The 18,033-nt window shown below is 53.9% G+C and overlaps 1 protein-coding gene across 2 annotated transcripts in view; it reads right to left on the bottom strand.

The window, feature by feature from the left end:
- Nucleotides 1-17,954, bottom strand: part of SYT7 (synaptotagmin 7) — a 59,823-nt gene extending 41,869 nt beyond the window's left edge. For both annotated transcript variants that reach the window (XM_023518524.1, XM_023518525.1), the window contains exon 1: nucleotides 17,870-17,954. In XM_023518524.1, the coding sequence (XP_023374292.1) occupies nucleotides 17,870-17,900 (31 nt within the window). In that variant the 5' untranslated portion in view covers nucleotides 17,901-17,954. The remainder of the gene's footprint in view (nucleotides 1-17,869) is intronic.
- Between the last annotated feature and the right edge of the window lie 79 nt (nucleotides 17,955-18,033).

The raw sequence follows: 18,033 nt of genomic DNA, 5'->3' as shown, positions 1-18,033 counted from the left end.
CATGCACTTTCTCTGACCCAGAATTCTCTCGCTACAAATTTGCTATCATTTGTCTACTCAAATTCTAACTGTCCTTCTGCAGCACGCTTGGAGGCAGATGATCTGGGTTCAAGACCCAGCCCAGCACCTGGCCAGTCACATGACCCAGGGCAAGGGCCACGTGCATTAATAACTTGCTGAGGTGCTGTCAGGATCAAATAATAGCTAACATAATCGGGCACACACAATGCAGCAGGCACCATGCCAGGAAGTTTACAGGAACCATCTGTACACCTTGGATCATTATTTTCCTCGTTTCACAGGGGAGGAAACTGAGGCATGGAGAAGAAAAGGCACTTGAGCTTGCCGTTTCCCACCACATTAGTTAGCGCTCATTTCCCAGGAAAGCTGGGCCTTGGCCTGCCCTGCTCCCTGCAGCTCCCTCTGAGCTGAAGGCTCTGACTGTGTTCTATAACATAGTACACTGCACAACCTAGAATCCTAGACACATCTACTTTCTTCCTTCCCATGAGCAGGTCAACCCTTCATACCTACAAGGCTTGGCATAAGCTGTTCCCTCTGACTCAAACCCTTCCTTTATCTTCAAGGTGCCTGGACAAAGGCAGTCTTCATTCCTTCCCATAATCTATGGGACAATTCACTATTTGTGGTTAGTAAGTAGCTCTTCCTATGTTCTCTCCACACTGGGAACACTTGGGAGGCTGAGACTCATCTCTGAAGCCCAAGGCCTGGTACACAGGAGAAGCCAGATAAGGAATTACTGAGCAAATTCATGAAACTAATCAAGGCCCCAGGCAAGCCCACTTCCTCCAAGAAGCCCTCCCAATGAGACATTCACCACAGTTTCTTCCTCCTCCAGACTTGAACTAACTGGCCCTCTGTCTAATCTCCTTTTCTAGGGGATAAACTTGCTCCCCAAGTAAGGCCAATGAGGAGATAGCCTGTTTTCCCATTGCCCAGAGTCTCCAACAGCCTGCAGCCCAGGTCACAGATCAGAGAAGCCACTGGACACATCGGAAGTCTATGCACATAGGCTCTTTCCCCCCAAGAATTCACTTGCTCTTACACTCTCAGATGGTGACAAACCTAGCCCTTCCTCAGTTATTCCGTCACCCCCAAGCCCTCTCAACCTAGACTGCTCCCCCTCTAGCAGCTCTTTCAGGCAACCCCAGATCTCAGATCACTGCTTCCCTCACCGAGTGCCTTTAGTCACAGTAACTAACTTATGCTTGGCATTGAATCATGCTCCTGGTCCGCAGTGTCCCCATATTACAAAGAAGGAAACTGAGGCTCAGAAAGGTTAAATATTTGCCCAACATAACAGAAGAAGAGAGACAAAACCACGATTGGACCTGACGTCTACAAGACCTTAAACCAGGGGTCCTCAAATTTCAGTTTGTGGGACCAGTTCACTGTCCCTCAAACTGTTGAAGGGCTGGATTATGGGCAATGGGACAAGTTCCTACTCCCTGGGATGAGTTGGCTGCTAAGCAGGACAGGCAGCAGTGGCAAAAACACCTGGTGGGCCGGATAAGTGTCCTAAGCGGGCTGCATGTGGCCCACAGGCTGTAGTTTGAGGACGCCTGCCTTAAACCTTATGGCTCTCACTCTTGTTCTACCATAGAGAGCTATGCCTTGAAACATGCCACTCTAAGAATAGAGGGAAGAGAAGAAAGAAACTGAGTGAGCACAGAGTAAAGAACAATCAGGAAAAAGGCTCCCACTTTCCCCAAAATTTTACCAAATAGAGCCAGGCCCATGTTACCCCAAGCACTTCAAAGACCCCTTGGACCCCTCCTTCCTGCAGCTCCTACCCCTCCACTGGCCCAGACACTGGGCTCAGTAAAGCACCTTTAGGAGACAGAGGCTCAGCCCACCTTAGGGTCCCAGAACAGTTAGGGGTTGGGCACCTTGGGCTGGATGGTCTGGGAGTACAAAGAAGGGGAGGAGGGGGTGGCTCGAAGACTTGCCCAGAGCCTGTCTCTGGTACTGACTAGGGTGCAACCACTACTCTGGAGATAAAGTAGGGATGCTTTCGGGGGCGGTTGGGGCTACATCTGCCAGCATGTTCCCATCCTGAGCCCGCCTCCTTGTACCTGATTCTATATTATACATCAAGCCCAGAGCCTCCCCCACCCTATCCTTTGGGGGTTTCAGGATGACATTCAAGATGGAAAATAGTGAAATCACGGGGTTTCATAGGAAGCACCCCGCCACGTGTAAGCTGAGCAGATGGAAATGGGGGAAGGTGGGAGGGCATTTGCAAGTGGACAATGTTTACCAACCCCCACGATGACTTGGGCACAGGAAGGGAGACATTTTGGGTGTATATCCTACTTCCAGTCTTCCCCCCAATGCAACTCATACAAGAAAGCCAGAAAGAGGCAGGTTGGAGAGAAAGGAAAAGAAAACCAATGAATTAAGCCCTGACCCCAGACAGCCAGGCAAAGCTCTAAGTCCGGCCATCACGCAGAATTTTCTGCCCTCTTTTCATTCTAAAGCTTGCCCTTCCAGGCCGCCCACCTTGGGAACAGGGCCAGCTCTTCCCTTGCAAGAGGAAAAAGAAAATGAGATAGATGGGAAGAAGGAAAGAAGAAAAAGGAGGAGAGAGAGAGACTGGCGCTCATTTCCCAGGAAAGCTGGGCCTGGGCCTTCCCCCTCTGGACATTCTCTCTGAGTGTCCTTCAGTAAGCAGTGGAGGCTTCCACAACCCCTCAGGCCTCACCCTGGGAGGGAACTAGGCTGGCAAAAGAGGAAGCCCAAGGGGAATTGTTTTGGAAAGTTACAAGTAGCTGAAAATAGGGGCTTAGCACGAGCAAGCTTCTTCAACCTTGACTGTAATAAAAACAGATAATGCGTGAGTGAGCTAGAGAGAGCATGCTGGCAGGGGCTGCAGAGGCCGGCTAGATGCAGACGGTTTAGAATTCAGAGGAGATGCCAAGTGAGTAAACAGCGAATGAAGGATTATCCGGACAGGCCAGGAGCTGTTCCAGCAAGAAATTGGACGGGGACATGTCAGGTTCCACAAGCACTCTGACTCCTCATCAGGGAGCAAGGCCTGGCGAGTGGTGAGGGCCTCGTCCATGTCTTCCCTACCTGTAATCTCTGTGCAGAGAGCATGGCCTTGGTAATAATGGCTCACATTTGTACAGTGCAAAACCATTTACAAAGTGCTCCACAGTTTACTGAGGGTTTCACATCCATTGTTGAATTTAATGGAGGTGATGGTATCTTTTGCCGGCTGACACCCTTCACTTGCCACAGATACTCCCACCTCCCAGTTTCTGGCTTAGGGAGGCCTGGTGCCTCTGGCTTCAGTCTCCAGCCTCAAAAGAGGGGAGAAAGGCCATATGTACTGCTCAGGGAGCTGCTGAGCCCAGAAGTTGATTGATAAGGATCAAAGGTATTTGGGATGGACTGGGCCAGGTATCAGCTCTGAGCAGGGAACCCAGGCTGAAGGGCGTCTAGCCAGGAGTTAACTCAGAACCGCCCATCTTGATGAGCACTCATCAGAGCAGCAGAAGCCCAAGAAAGGAGGAGCAGCTCAGATGGAGGGCCTCTCCGCCAGGAGTGTAGGACAGAGGCAGGATCAGGGACGTGTGATGATTAAGTGTGGGCCTTGACCACTAGTTACTCCTATGAATAATGCATTGTTGTGCCTTGGCCTAAATCAACATCTTATTGTTATTAATAATACACGGCTGCAAAGAAGCCGGGGTTGGAACTGTGGGCTATATTTCATTTGAGGATCTCAGCACTTAAAGAGTTCTTCTTACTGATGACTCAACTCTACCTTCCCCAGAAACAGGCTCCTTACAGGCCCAGCACCTATCCTGCACTGACACCCTCCTGCCTGAGGCATGGAACCATGAAGGCCACGCGAGTTAGAATACTTCCATCCTGGGATTCAAATCCTTGGCCAGGGCTTTTGGTGGGGGAAGAGAGAAGTGCACTTTATCTATGCCAGCTCAGTGGCTCTCAGGGAGCCAACATAATGTGAAGCAGCTCCCAGAGATGTTTAAGAAGACGAAGGTAACTAGTGCAAATCCAGATGTCGGAGAGATGGACAGAGAGACCACTGTGGATCTGAATCCAGTTTTAACAATGGTTGTATGACCTTAAGCTACTCACTCAACTCTGGTCCTAAGCCACCCCATTGGAATGCAGGGTCTGAGTTCCCTCTCAGAGGTGTCCATCTGTCATATTCTGAGGTGTCATTCACATCACAGATATCAGGACAGAGTCACGAATGCCCCGCCCCTGAGCGCTGATTACGGTGCTGAAACCACCGTTAGCCACGCCTGTCACTGTCCTTGGTGCTGAAAAAGAACTCAGTCTCCAAGCTGCGCCCTACTCCAGGCTGCCCTTCGCATTGCCCCTGGCCAGCAGGACCCAAAGACTGGAACCTTTTCTTGACTGTAGCATAGTGATTCCATCTTTCTCCACCAATTCCTCCCAGATCAACCTCCATCTGAAGCCACAGAAGCAACCAGCCGACATCAAGACTCCCCCTTTCCCTCAAGTTAGGTCCTCAGATTCTTGGACCCAGTCAGCAGCCCAACTTGGGACAAAAAGAGCCTCCACACTAATACCACAGCCCATCCCCTTAAGGGGAGCCTGCTACACTGCTTCCTGGCAGCTGGCATGGCACAGAAGGTGTGGCTGGGCAGGAGAGGTAAGAAGTCCTCCCTGCTGCCCCCTCACCACTCCTCGGGCAGTAAGGTGCTCTGAGCCTGCATTGTTGCCCGACACCAGCACTCTGCAGCCTGTCAGACTGTATCCTGGCTGCCTTGGGGAGCTATGCTGCCCGGATCACAGCATAGGCTCAACCCAGGTGGCCAGACCTCTGCAGGCAAAACTTCCTACTCCCTCCTCCCAGATGGAGTTTAAGACTTTGTTTAAGACTTGTTTAAACAAACACCAACCTTTCCTCCTGCAGGGCAAGTACCATTAAGACAGAGACAAAGGCCTGTAACAGGCAAAGGCTCCATTACCTCACACCCACCCAGTCAAGAACTTTGCCCACAGCCTCCCTGAGAAAAAGTGAGGGGTTGGGGGGACAAAAGCCACAGCTGCGGCCCACTCCTGTTCTCCCACCCCATAGGTGGGAGCTCTTTGAAAAGCAGATCTGCTTGGTGTTTCTAAAGACTGCTTAATATCAGCCTCAGTGGGTGTAGAGATTCCCCTCCTTCCAAAAACAAAAACCAAAACAAACAAAACCACCTAAAGGCAACAGCCAAAATGATAGCTTTTCTGGATCTGGGCAGGTAGTCATGATAATAGCCTTTAATTACAGTAGATACAGCTAGTATCATTTATTGAGCACTTACTGTATGCCAATCACTGTGCTAAGAGCCCTCCAAACACTATCTCAGTTAGCCTTCCAAGCCCTCTGGGAGGAAGCATCACACCCAGCATTCTACCTACAGATGAGGAATTTGGGGTTCAGAGAAGTGAGTGACCACCCAGGGTAGTATAACTGGTGAGTTTGGCATGGGAAACAGTGCCTGTCTGCCCTTAATCTTGCTACTCAGTTAGATCCACTTCCCACCTCACTATCTTTCCATGCTCTGGAGGCCTCACTAAACTTTAGGTATCCCTACAGCCACCCCACCCCTTCACCAGTCTCACTCTCAGCTGAAAGCCATGTAGAGGAAGAGAGAAACCCCTCACACTCTGCAGCACTTTACAGCCTGCTAAGTGCTTTCATAGACACTGGCCACATCAACCATCATGCTACTAAGAGGTGAGAGGGGTAGGGATGGGCCTGTTCTGATATCCCAACAGAGAAAACTATGACTCAGTGGACTAAGTGGCTCATCTCAAGTCACACAGTGAGTAGTGGAGACAGAACTCCTGTGAAGATGGTGGGACTCCCAATCCAGTGCTCACTTCTCCATTCTCCAAGGTTGGGGTCATGGGTATAAGCCAAGGGACTTCATCTCCTCAGGGGCTTCCTGAGGCCTTGACCTGGGCTTCTTCCCACCTCCTACTCCTGATCCCTGGGGGCCATCAGCTGGCTCAGCTTTAACTTAGAGTCTCGAAGTCTCATTCTAAATGAAATTTTTTTCCAGGCAATTACCTCTTGCTAATTAGGAGGCAATGCTGCCAGTCCCTGGGCCCTGAGCTGACCCCTTTCTCAACTCACAGAGGTGGGGGGTTGTAGAGGTACTGGGTAGCAGTATTAGCCACAGAAACTGCCTTGGTCAGGGTCCCATCAGGGAAGGGGGGCTGGTAGAGGACCAAAGAGCTCCAACGAACTAAAAGAAAAAGAGGCAGGGATTCTGGGGAGGAAGGGACTCCAAAATGGGAGAGAGCCAAAGGACAGGAAGCTGGAGGGAGCCTAGAAATGTCCATGAAGAGTAAGAGAGATACCTAGGCTCTGGAGCAGCAGATGGAGCCAAGAAGATCTGGAAAAATGGGATGCATCAAAGCAAGAAAGGAGAAATCTCAGGAACCAGAAAGGCAGAGGAAGGGTAGGAATCTCTCTTCTACAGAGGGAGAGGGAAAAGGTATCCCAGAAAACAGTCAAGATTACAGAATGGGAGGATGCAAAGAGAGATACTTGGAGACTCCAGGAAGGGGAAGGAGAGAGGAAGGACAGGGAGGAAGGAGGAATCGCTAAAGGAAAACCCCAGGGAGAAGGGGAGAAGAGGTGGGGAGGATGACTTGGAGTGGCGGCTCCCAGGGCCCCAAGAAGGGCTCTCTCTACGTCATTGTCCTTGAGCCTCCCCCAATGTCAGTGCCCAGCCAGCCAGGCCTGCACGCCCTCCTACGCAGCCACAGGTGCGGGCGGGCAAGATGTCAGGACACGAGCCGGCTCAGGCCCCAGATGCTCCACTCACCCGGGGCAGCCAGCCCACTTCCCTGCCTGCCAACCTGCCGCCCGCTCCAGCGGGCTGAGCAACATGAACAGGAGCTTCTGGGGCCCAGCCTTTCCACTTTTCAGAGAGAGGATCAAGGGCCAGAGAGGAAACTGCTTCTTCAACGTCATACAGCAAGTAAGTGATGGGGTCAGATGCAGAGGGCTCAAGGGCTAAGTCCCAGTGGTCCTGTTTCCTTCTAGGCAAAGGGCAACAACAACAGGAGACAAAGACAGGTCTTGGCTGCCAGCAAGTCAGTCTGTAATCACAGCCCTATGGAGTGTGGGGTGGCAAGTGGAAAGGAACAAGGGTGGACAAGGCTAGAAAGGAAGCAAAGGAAGACACCATTTATGGAGCACTGGGTGGGAGGGTTCTGCAAGGGTTATAATCACAGCTCACATGATTGAACACTTACCAGGTACAGTGTGCCAGCCTCTTAAGACATTACATTCAGGACCTCATTTGATCCCCAGGACCACCCCATAAAATATACATCACTGTTATTCCATTATAGAAAAGACTGGGGAGGGGGTGTGAGCGATTGGCCAAGTCCACAGAGCTAGCCTATGGCACAGTTCTAACTCAGGCAGCTGGACATTTTGAGGCCACTTCTCTGAGAACCTCTTGGACATGGTATAAGCTGAGGACTGCCCCAAATCCCAGCCCAGGCCTGGTAGAATCAGGCCCTAGATGCCAATGGGACTACAGTTCCATATTGTGGAGGCTTCTTCTGGCCCAAATGGTGGTATACCATGAGGTAGTAGACATGAATAAGCCCTGTCTTAAGGTGCTAGAATCTAGATTCCAGTCCTGGTTCTGACCACTAACTTACTGTGTGACTCTGGACAGATCAATTGCCCTCTCTGAGCCTTGGTGCTCCTACTCATACTATCAAAGGGTGATAAAATAAGAGCTACTACATGCATCACACTAACTCTGTGACAGGCACATTCACATTCTCCCAATAACTCCGTATCAGCACTATTCTTTTTTTAATTTAATTTAATTTAGTTTTTTGAGACAGAGTCTCACTATGTTGCCCTCAGTAGAGTGCCATGGCATCACAGCTCACTCAACCTCGTGGGCTTAAGCGAGTGGTTCTCAACCTTCCTAATGCTGCAACCCTTTAATACAGTCCTGTGGGTCACAACCCACAGGTTGAGAACCACGGGCTTAAGCAATTCTCTTGTCTCAGACTCCCAAGTAGCTGGGACTACAGGTGCCTGCCACAATGCCCGGCTATTTTTTGGTTGTAGTTGTCATTGTTGCTTAGCTGGCTCGGCTGGGCTCAAACCCACCAGCCTCAGTATACCTGGCTGGCACCCTACTCACTGAGCTATAGGTGCCGCCATCAGTGCTATTCTTATCCCCATTTTATAGGTGGGACATGAAGCACTGAAAGGTAAAGTCAGTTGCCCAAGGCCACCAAGCAAATCAGCACATGGCATGTCTGGAATCTGAACCCTTTTACTTTTGATCCAGAGCCCCCATGCTCTGGCTGCCACTCTGTATTATTTCCCTGAGGACCCTCTTGGCCTCTGGTTGGTGCCCCAGAGAGGTGTACTCTGCACAGACACATGTACCATCACGTTTCACATTTCCACATAGGAGGCACACACATCACGCATCTGCACAAAGTGCCATGTGCTTGCTCATGCTCCCACACCCACTCTGCACTCTTGCCTAGTTTCCACCTGGAATAGCCAGGGAGGGTCACACATGTCCACCACAAGCATTCCAGCACCAAGAACAAGCCAACTCAGCAAGTCCATGCACACACATATGCACATGTCCCACTCTCTGGGCGCTGGTTGACTGGTGGGGGCTGTGAGCCATGCTGCAGCACACAGCCACATGGCAGTGACGTGGGTCACCACACCCCTTCTTCCTCTGCTTCCCTCTAGCGCCTGGGTGGCTGGCACGTCACATCCCGCACCTGCCGGCACCCCATCCACACTGCCTTCCTCACGCCTCTCCCCTAGCAGAAGCAGGCACCTTCTCCAGGAAGGAAGCAGGCTCAGGCACAGCCTAGCTCCCACGGTCCAAAGATGCCAGCCAACCTGGGGGTGGAGAGGGAGAAAGAGGCATCAGCTAGAGGTTCTAGGGGGCCTGGGGTCCATGGTTCCTAACTGGGACCAAGCCCTCCCTAAGGTCTAAGTGCCAAGCTGAGCTCTCAAATCCTAGAGATGCTGGCCCCCCTTTGCCATTGACAGATATGGGGCCAGATAGGGACTATGGGAACAGAGGGTCTTCCCATACTCCTGAGCAGGACGATGGTGCCACCAGGGTTCCTCTGGCCAAGTTACCATCACACCCCCAAACACCCTATCCCTGGTCCCTGCTCTCTCCTCCCCCTGCCCAAGCATCTCAGAGTTCTGGGTATTTTTAGGCCTCAGCTGACAGGCTGTGAAATCGCTCCCTTCGCACCTCCCCAACCAGGCGGGGGCTGGAGAAGGAGGAATGAGGTTTTGGGGGGGGGGGCACACAGACGATTCATCAGGCTCCTCCAGGGCTGGCAGGTGCCAAGTAGGGAGCGAGGGGCTCCTCCCCTTCTCAGAGCCTCCCCTTGAGTGAGAGGATCCCTCCACCTTGTCAGTAGGGAGAGAAGGGAGACAGGCTGGGAGACTCCCCTCTACTCCAGGGATCTGAGAACAACGACTTTATGGGACACCCCAAGTACTAAAAGAAGCTCTGGGGACATCCTTTGAGTCCAGCTCTGCAGCCAATACCAACTCCTAGTGCTCCTTTCTGAGAGACAGGCCGAGAGACAGGCTGGCTTGGATCCTAGTAGGATAAGGGAGGTACCGGGCAGTGTAGCCCAGCGCTTAAGACAAAGGTTTTGGATTGAAGCTGACTTGAAATTTTATCCCTGCCAGGCAGAGTGACCCAGGCCAGACACTCCACCTCTCTGGGGATCAGTTTCCTCATCTGGAAACCGTGATAAAGACACCTTCCTTGAAGGACTGTGCTGTGAAGATTAAATGAAATGAGGCATGTAGAGAACAAGGTAGTCTATGGGTCTCTACCCCCACCCCAAGACACACCAGGAGCTTCTCCCTTGCTGCTTTCACTGACCTTTTGACTCTTCATGCCTTCTCTGAGCTGGCTTTCCCACCGTGATCCCTGAGGCAGGAGCCCACAGTTCATTGTACCATCAGGCTCTCTGCTGTCCACCTGACCTCCCCTCCTCACCAAGGAGAAAAAAATGCAGCTAAGGTGGGTAGACAACTTACACCATGCGCCCTTCTCTGCTTCCTGCCTCAGAGTATACACACATAAGCACATGCGTGTACACACACCAAAATGTCAACATGCATGTGTGCTGCCAGCATTCCAGGGTGTGGGCGTTTGCCCCGGGATGACCCCCAAGGGAGGAGGTGGGAACACTGCTGTGAATGGGTTCCTGTGCTAGGGGTCACTGGCATGGAGAGGGGGTGACCTGCCTACTTACCATGGAAACAGATGGCCTCTGATGGGGCTTTGGAGCTCAAGCTTGGCAGCTGGAATGTGAGCTGTGTCCTCCTAAACCCAGTATTTGGGTGCAGGGCCTTAGGTCTTAAAGGAAGAATAAGAGCTCACCATGGGAGCAGGCAGAGGTGGCAATGAGTGCTTGGCTAAAGCTGGCCCTGATGCTGGGTCCAGGGTAGGTGTAGAATCGATCTCAGGAGGCTTAGATCTCTGCAGGCCCTAGGCCTACCCACCTCGAATCTCTGTCTCTTCCTGGAAGGCTGTCTCTGATGCCCTAGGCACCCAAACAGCCTATTCACATGGGGCTACACCCTTGACTGCCCAATACCCAAAGTGAGCTTCCCAAGGGCAGGGCCCCAGCCAGCTGGACATTATAGATCTCCCAGTGCGAGTACTTTGGACTCAGCTTTGTGCATCTGAGAGACCAAGGAGGGGCTGGGCAGAGGTAGAGATAGGTAAGCAAACAGCTGAGATTCTAGCTCCAACTACCTGGCTGCCTCCAGGTTTCCCATGTTCCACACCACCATGTTGTTAAATGTTGTTTATTTACAGAGACCTACTCAAAAGTCATCCAAGGCTCTCCACTGCCTTAATTTTTAAAAAATACATAATTCTCCTATTTTAGAATACTAAATCCTTTATAATATGTCCCAACCACCTTCTCAAGCCTTACCTATCACTACCATGCCCCAAAGCTCTCCCTTCCAGCCACAGCCAAGCACTCATTGCTGCCTCAACTGGCCAGGACCCCTCAAACATTCGGGCCATTGCACATGCTGTTCCCACCTCACTGAATGACCCTCCTCTGCCTGCTCCCATGGTAAGCTCTTATTCTTCCTTTAAGACCTAAGGCCCTGCACCTGAAGCTCATGCTCTTGGGTCCAGCATTGTGGCTGGAATTACAAACCGACTTCTAACTGCTAGTTCCTACCTCCCAGGGTGGTTCTGAGGAGCGAGGAGCTAACACACGTTATGTGCTTAGTACAGTACCTGGCACAGAGTGAGTGGGCAACATGTCTGTGCTATTCTGACACTGCCTCCATGAAGTCCTCCTCAACTTCTCCAACAAGGTGGTAACAGATATGTCCTCCTCAGAGCTTCCAGAACCCTCATCCCACACATCAAACACTTAGTACAGGATAATGAGTGTTTACTAAGGGCCAAGTTCTGCTAAATACTTTTCCTGCCTTATCTCACCTCATCCTGCAACCATGTAGGAGATAGGAACGATCATCATATGCACTTAACAGAAGAGGAAACCAGCTCTAGAGTGGTGGAGTGATCTACTCAGGGACACAGCAGCCAACATTTCTGTAAGGACTCAAAGGGACAGCTGTTTGACCCCAGCATCCTAGCTTAAGCAAGCCATCTTGGCTGTACACATGTAAAGTGCTTAACATGTGTGGAACACTCCACAAATAAACGGTGTTCTTATTAGCAGGGGAGGGTACAGGGTATGTTGGGTGACCTAAGAGGTGATTCCTTAAGCTTGACCCCTGCAAAGTATGAAACCCCATTCCTGGAGAAAGAAAGTGAGGTTTTTGAGGGGACCTTTGGCTGGGATGGCAAGGAGGTGTGCAGAAAGCCCGAGTGTCTGGACCTGCTAGACTGGGGGAACCTGAAGGGCAATGGACTGAGCAAATGTTCAAGGGGGCTGTACCCGGCCCAGGTCAGGCAGAACAGGAGAGGGCCTGCAATGTGTTGGCCGCCACTCTCTGGCCCTGCTGACACCACCCTGTGGTAATGAGACGGATCCAATTTGTACCCAGGGCCCCGCCGGGAGCAGCTGCCACGGCAGGGTTTGAAGTAATTTAATTGGACACATTAGCCACACGCTCTCTCCTCACTCCCCTCCTGCAGGGCCTTACGGTGCCCCTTCAGCCTCCCACCTCCCACACCATCCTGCCCTGGCTGGGGGCAGGGTGCACACTCCACCAACCAGCTAGGAGCAATTGGTCAGCACACCTCCTTTCTTACTTCTGGGGCTCCTGGGAGCTCTAGAGCCAGAGAGCTCTCTAGGCCCCAAGTTTTCCACAGTCTTGGAGAGCACATATGGGAGTCCATGGGGGCTAAAGCTCAGGCCTCTTCCTCCTGTCTCACCTCGTGAGCAGAACTGTCACCTCCTTTTCTCCCTCAGGAAGCTCCAGAAGCCCCAACCTCCTATGCTCCAGGAAAGGCACCGAAGGGGCAGGGCCAACAGTACATGCCTACCCTCTCAGAACCTTTGGTTCTGCCACCAGGGTCGGGGGAAGGGTGCATACTCACATGCACAGAACCAGACAGAGTCACAGATACACAGATTCAGACACACATACACACACACATGCACATGAACAGACCCACAGAGTTGTGGAAACACTCAAATCTGTGCACATGAAAGCCACAAATCCCCCACATCCACACCCATGCACACCATACAGCCAGGGGACACACTGCTCCCAGCAGACTGAGGCCTCTGTGGCCAAGCTGGCAGGTGGGAGGGTGTGGCAGGGGGCAGGCAGGGTCCCTGAAGGGCTTGGTTAGGTATAGGGCTGGAGGAGGGGCCCTCCCCCAAAGCTTTCCGTCATAGCTCCCCACGCACCTCGACGCACCTCGCTACAAATACACTCATTAGTTGCTGTTTACAGCGGGCACAGCACTCATACGAGCACAGCTATTACAGCCGTCCAGCTGCCGCCCGCACATGCACGTAGGTATACACAGACACAGTGCTCCCCCACCCCGCCCTCCCTCCCATGGCACACACAATCATGTGAATGTATCAATTCCCTGAACATACTAATTTGCAGGGGGTCTGACTCAAGATACAAGTCAGCTCCTAGCCCAGCTCCACAGGCCACATACCTCTCCCAAGGGGCCCCAGTCTGTGGAAGTTCCAGAGCCCACCAGGTTAGGCCCAATGTGCCAGCCCACCTTCCAACCAACCAGGTCTGGAATTCCAGGCACAGGCTCTGGGCAATATCCAGCTCCTTCCACAGGTTCTATGTTGTCTGCCAACTCTGTTTCAACCCTTGGGGAATTCTTCTGGGTGAGACCAAAGCCCTGCCCTCCAGACACAAGTTGGATAGGGCCCAGCAGGGCTGCCCTGCTGCCTGGAAGGTCAGGGACCTCTATGTCTGTGGAACTGGCACAATTTTCCTGGCACCACTGGCTGGGGTGCCCTGGCAAGGAGGGCAGGCACCTGGACTGGGCTTGGCACAGGCTGGCTCCAGCACATAGCCAGACCAGTGACTGCCCTGACAAAACAAGCTGACCTCACTGGGCACATGGGCCACCTGCTGGGCACTCTCCATGGGGCAGGAGGCCAGCTCCATGAAGGGCTGCCCGTGCCCACCTGGGATGCTTCAGTGCCTCTGGAGCCAGCGAGCCAACTCCTCCAGCTGAGTGCTCTGCTCAGGACTGGGCCTCCTACCCCAACGTGACCCCCTCACCATCCTCTCCCTGATGTTCTCAGCCTTGCTTCCCTGGGGGAAGCAGTTATTAAAAACGGTCCCTCAGATTCAGTAAGGATTCAGTTCCCGAGTGAACAGAGAGTGGGTGGGGAGGAAACTCAGGAGTGGTGGGAAAGGAGGGGTACCCTATACTCCTTCCCTGCCATTCTCACAAAATATCCAGCAACCCAGCAACAGAAGGTGGGTGTGAGAAGGGGACAGCCCCATGGACGATCTATTTTGCCTTCAGTGCCCCTTCGGCCTGAACCTGGAGTCGGCCTAGGGCAGGACCTAGCTGCCCAGGCCCTGTCTTTGCTCACCTGATACTTACCTGTTACCCTACCTTGCAGCTGTCCCCTTACTTGTCACCTGCTGTCCCTATAGGTTCTCACCACAAGCCAGCTTGCTCTAGCCCCTCCCCCACCACCCCACGAGGAGGGGCTTTGGGGCTATCTCCCTCCCACCATTCTCCAATCCCTGAATACCCAGACTGTTAGTCAAGCTGTCGCCCTAAGGCCACAGAACACTGTGAACCAGGGCCAAAGAGAGGCCTGTCTCCACAGTAACACTACAGCTTGGGGGTGCTGGCTACTCTGGCCCATGCCCCATGGAAACCATCCTGCCCTGGTTTTAGAAAGCCTTGGCCAGTGGGGAGATTATTTGACTCTGAACCCAGCCCAGGGAGGCCTGTGCCTGCACCAATAGGACAAGTTCAGGGGAGGTAGATAGGGAGAGAGGTTGTCAGTGAAATGCTCAGACATAGCTAGGACTCTTTGAAGCTTTCCACACTCCAGCCCTGGTCCCTTATTCTGGTAGGGTTACCCTTGATCTGCCTTTTCAGCCATATCCCCTTACTCCTGCCCCGACTCCAGCCTCTCCCCTAACTTATGCCTAGTGAGTACAGGGTTGGCCTGGATAATCTCATGGATCCTTCTGCTTTGAGACAGGATACTCACTGTGCCAAGGTCCCCTATCCCATGCAGTATGGGTGAGTCTGTCCCCTAAAGCCCCAAGGAATGACCTGCCTGACAGAGTGTCTACGGGGGACAGAGCTCACTAACAGGTGGGAGAAAAGGAGGCTGCAATCTCCAGGGACAAGCTTACTGAGGGCAGGGGAGCAGGGCAGGCAGTCCTCAGGACCTGACCTCTCTCCCAGCAGTTCCCTCTGGCCTTGCTCACTAGCTCACTGCAAGGTCACCTCTCCTTCCTTCCCTCCCTCCCTGCTGCTGTCCTGCCTGCCCACTGCAACGCTGACCCCTGCAGGCCTGCTGAGGCCCTGCCTGGCTTGGGGACAGGCAGTCAGAGGGACAGAGGGACTTCAGGATGAGCAGAGGATGAAGGCTGAGGGCAGGGAGGTGCCTCAAGTCTACAGAAAGAGATCAGGCAGAAAGGAGGCTGCAGGTGTGCCTGTGGGGGGCTGGGCAGAGTCTGGAGCAAGAGCTCATGGGTGTGCACGAGACAGGGCTGGTGCCTAGTCTTCACTAGGCTCCCGGTTTCCCCCCCACAGTCCCTCTCTTCATCCATAATAGATCAGAGAGTAAAGTGTCTGGGGGCTAGGGACCCAAGTGGCAAGGGAAGTGCACTTGTCAGTAGGCTGGGCCTTTGGGGACCTGCTGAGTGAGTGGGATGAGGGAAGGAGTACCACAGGGACTCTCTAGAACCAGTGGGGCATGACAGAGCAGGGGAGGACAGGAGGACGAGATTTCTTTTTTAAAAAAATTGAGCCGCAGGTGTTCCTGGGAGAGAGATGAGGGGATCAGGGTGTATGTAAAAGGCACTGGCCCCTAGGGGACCAGAGGGGAGAGGAAGGACAGGCCTGAGTTACACAGGAACTGATTTGCATATCTCACTCCCACCTGGTGCCAGCCAAGGGGAGTTGTGGGGGCAGAAATGGGAGACAGAGTCCTGGCTGGGGAAGTGAAGCCTTGAGGGCCTTGGGCTAGCTGGAGCAGAGGGAGGAAAAGCTGTCATGGAGCTCTAGGGATTATACAAGGTGAGCAGGCATTCTAGGGGACACTGAGGCCAGACTGAGACCTCCAATCTTTTGGAGATCCCCTAAAGACTAGGCTCAAAAGCAGACAGCTCTCTCCAGTTTCTGACCCCACCTAGCCCAGTGCCCACGCCAGAGGGAAGCCACAGGTCAGCTCCTTTCCTGGGGTGAGAGGGCCCTGCCACAGGCACTGCTGGGCCCTACAGCTACAGCTGAAGTGGGTAAGACAGGTCCCAACCCCAGGCAGGGAGGCACATTAAAGGTGGTAGCCAGAAAAAGGTCCCAGGGCTGCCAACACGCCAGGGGTAGCATGGAATTCCAGATGCTTTTGCTCAGAAGAGCCCAAGTATGTCAAATTGGCCTCCATGGAGAGGGCAGGGGTGCTTGGAAGAGTGGTGATGTCATGGTGCCCAGGAACAGGAGGGAAGAAGAGGAAAAGAGAGGGACAAGAGCATGGTCCCAGGCCAGTGGCCTACCAAGATGGGGAAAGGCTGCCAACCTGGCTGGGCAGGAAGAAGGGAATGTCTTTACTGTATTCCCCTCTCCAATCCTCATTCTCCAAAGCTGGTCTAAGCTACTGGCTTCTGAGATGGCAGATCAAGCAAGAGAATGCTCCTGTCCTTGCTCCATGTGCTAGAAGCTGGCAGCCTCTTGGGGGAAGATGCCAGGGTAGATGATCTGGGCCCAGACAGATGAGGAGAGGGCTCTCCAAAGGCAATGCCACTTCTGTCATCGCCTAAAGGACATGCACAGAAGGGTGCAAGGTTTCAGAGAAAGAGACTGAGTCTCTTTCATTCTAATACCCAACTGCTGAGTGAGGGTACTGCCTGGTGCCCAGGAGGTCATACTCAATTGACTGGGCTGGAATGGATTAAAGGGGGTGGGAGCCGATTTCAGGAGGCAGGGACAGGCTGAAGCTGCTCCTAGAGGGGAAACAGCAAATGTGGGTGCAAGAACCAGCAAAGCCAGGGCTCACCGGACTGCACTCTAGAGATTCAGGGCTACAGAGGGTCTTAGAGCTGTCCCTCCAGCCCCAGCATCTCTCCAGCCCCTAGGAGGCTGACAGCAGGGGACCTAGAGGCTCTTTATCAGGGAGCAGCTCCTGGGCTGGGATGTGCATTTAACATTAGAGATAAGCCCAGAAACAGAGACCTTGATGCCAGAACTGGCAGGCTAGGGGTGCTGGGTTGGGGGTCCAACACCCCAGATAGAATCTGGGACTGAGCCTGGGCAGGAGCTGCAGGGGACCTGCCTACAGGTGGGCACGGGGTGAGGAGACATCAGGAGCCAGGGAGGAAATGGCAGAGCAATTTCCGAGGAGGGAGGAAAGATTCCTAGGCTTTGGCTCAGAGGATGCCAAGCAGACAGTGGGCTCCCAGGCCACTCCCCGGTGGAAGGAGAAATGCAGAGGAGTGCGGCCCCTCCCCCCTTCCCCTCGACAGGACTGGAGCGAGTTTGGGGTTCTTTGCTTCCCCCCTCCCCAAGCCTAGGAGAACATTCCCCTGACACCCCCATTCTCATCACCCTCTGCTTGTTCCCTTCAGGTGGCTCTGTCTCCCCTTCACCGCTCCTGCAGTTCCCCACCCCCCAAAGCCTCTCTGTCCTGCCGCTGCACCACATTCCCACCTGCCCCCTGGCATCCTCTCAATTCATAGTTGGCACCACCGATGCCACTCCGTTCTCCGGTGTCCACAACCCTGGCCCAAAGCTGTTGAGATCCTTGCCCTGGGGTCCGCCAGGCTGGTACCCCCCGGGGACTGGGGCTGGGAGCCAGGGGTGCCTCTGAAGGCACTGCCCGGCTCCTGCGGGGGCAGCGGCTCCTCGCTCCGCCACACACGTTGTCCTTGGGCTGCTGGGGGTTGGGGGGGGCAGGTCCTTGTGGGGACACTGCGAAGCCGGCCCCGGACATCAAGCCCGGCAGTGTCCGGACTGCAAGGGACGGGGTCCGAGCCGCTGCCTCTCGAACCCGCGCCCCGGGGCTACGACGACCCTGGGGGTAGTCCGTGAAGCTTCGGGCCGACAGCAGCCCCAGGCTAGGGCTCCAAGACGGCACCCGGTGCTGTCGCCGTCCTGTCCGCCGGCGCGGGGCGCCCCAGTCCGCGCCGGGCCGCGCTTACCTGGGCTGGCCGCCTCCGGGTCCCGGTACATGGTCCCCTCCTGGCCGGTTCCCTCCGGGCTCCTCAGAGCCGCCCGCGGCCGCGCGCTGCTCCGCCGCCGCTGCAGGGCATGGAGCCGGGCGACCCCTGGGGGCGGGTCCGAGGGCGGGGGCCGCGCGGGCTGC

The sequence above is a fragment of the Otolemur garnettii genome, unplaced genomic scaffold (assembly GCF_000181295.1).
Source record: "Otolemur garnettii isolate 467f Iridium unplaced genomic scaffold, OtoGar3 scaffold00140, whole genome shotgun sequence".
Classification (NCBI taxonomy): Eukaryota; Metazoa; Chordata; class Mammalia; order Primates; family Galagidae; genus Otolemur; species Otolemur garnettii.
This window is presented reverse-complemented; position numbering and strand designations above follow the sequence as displayed.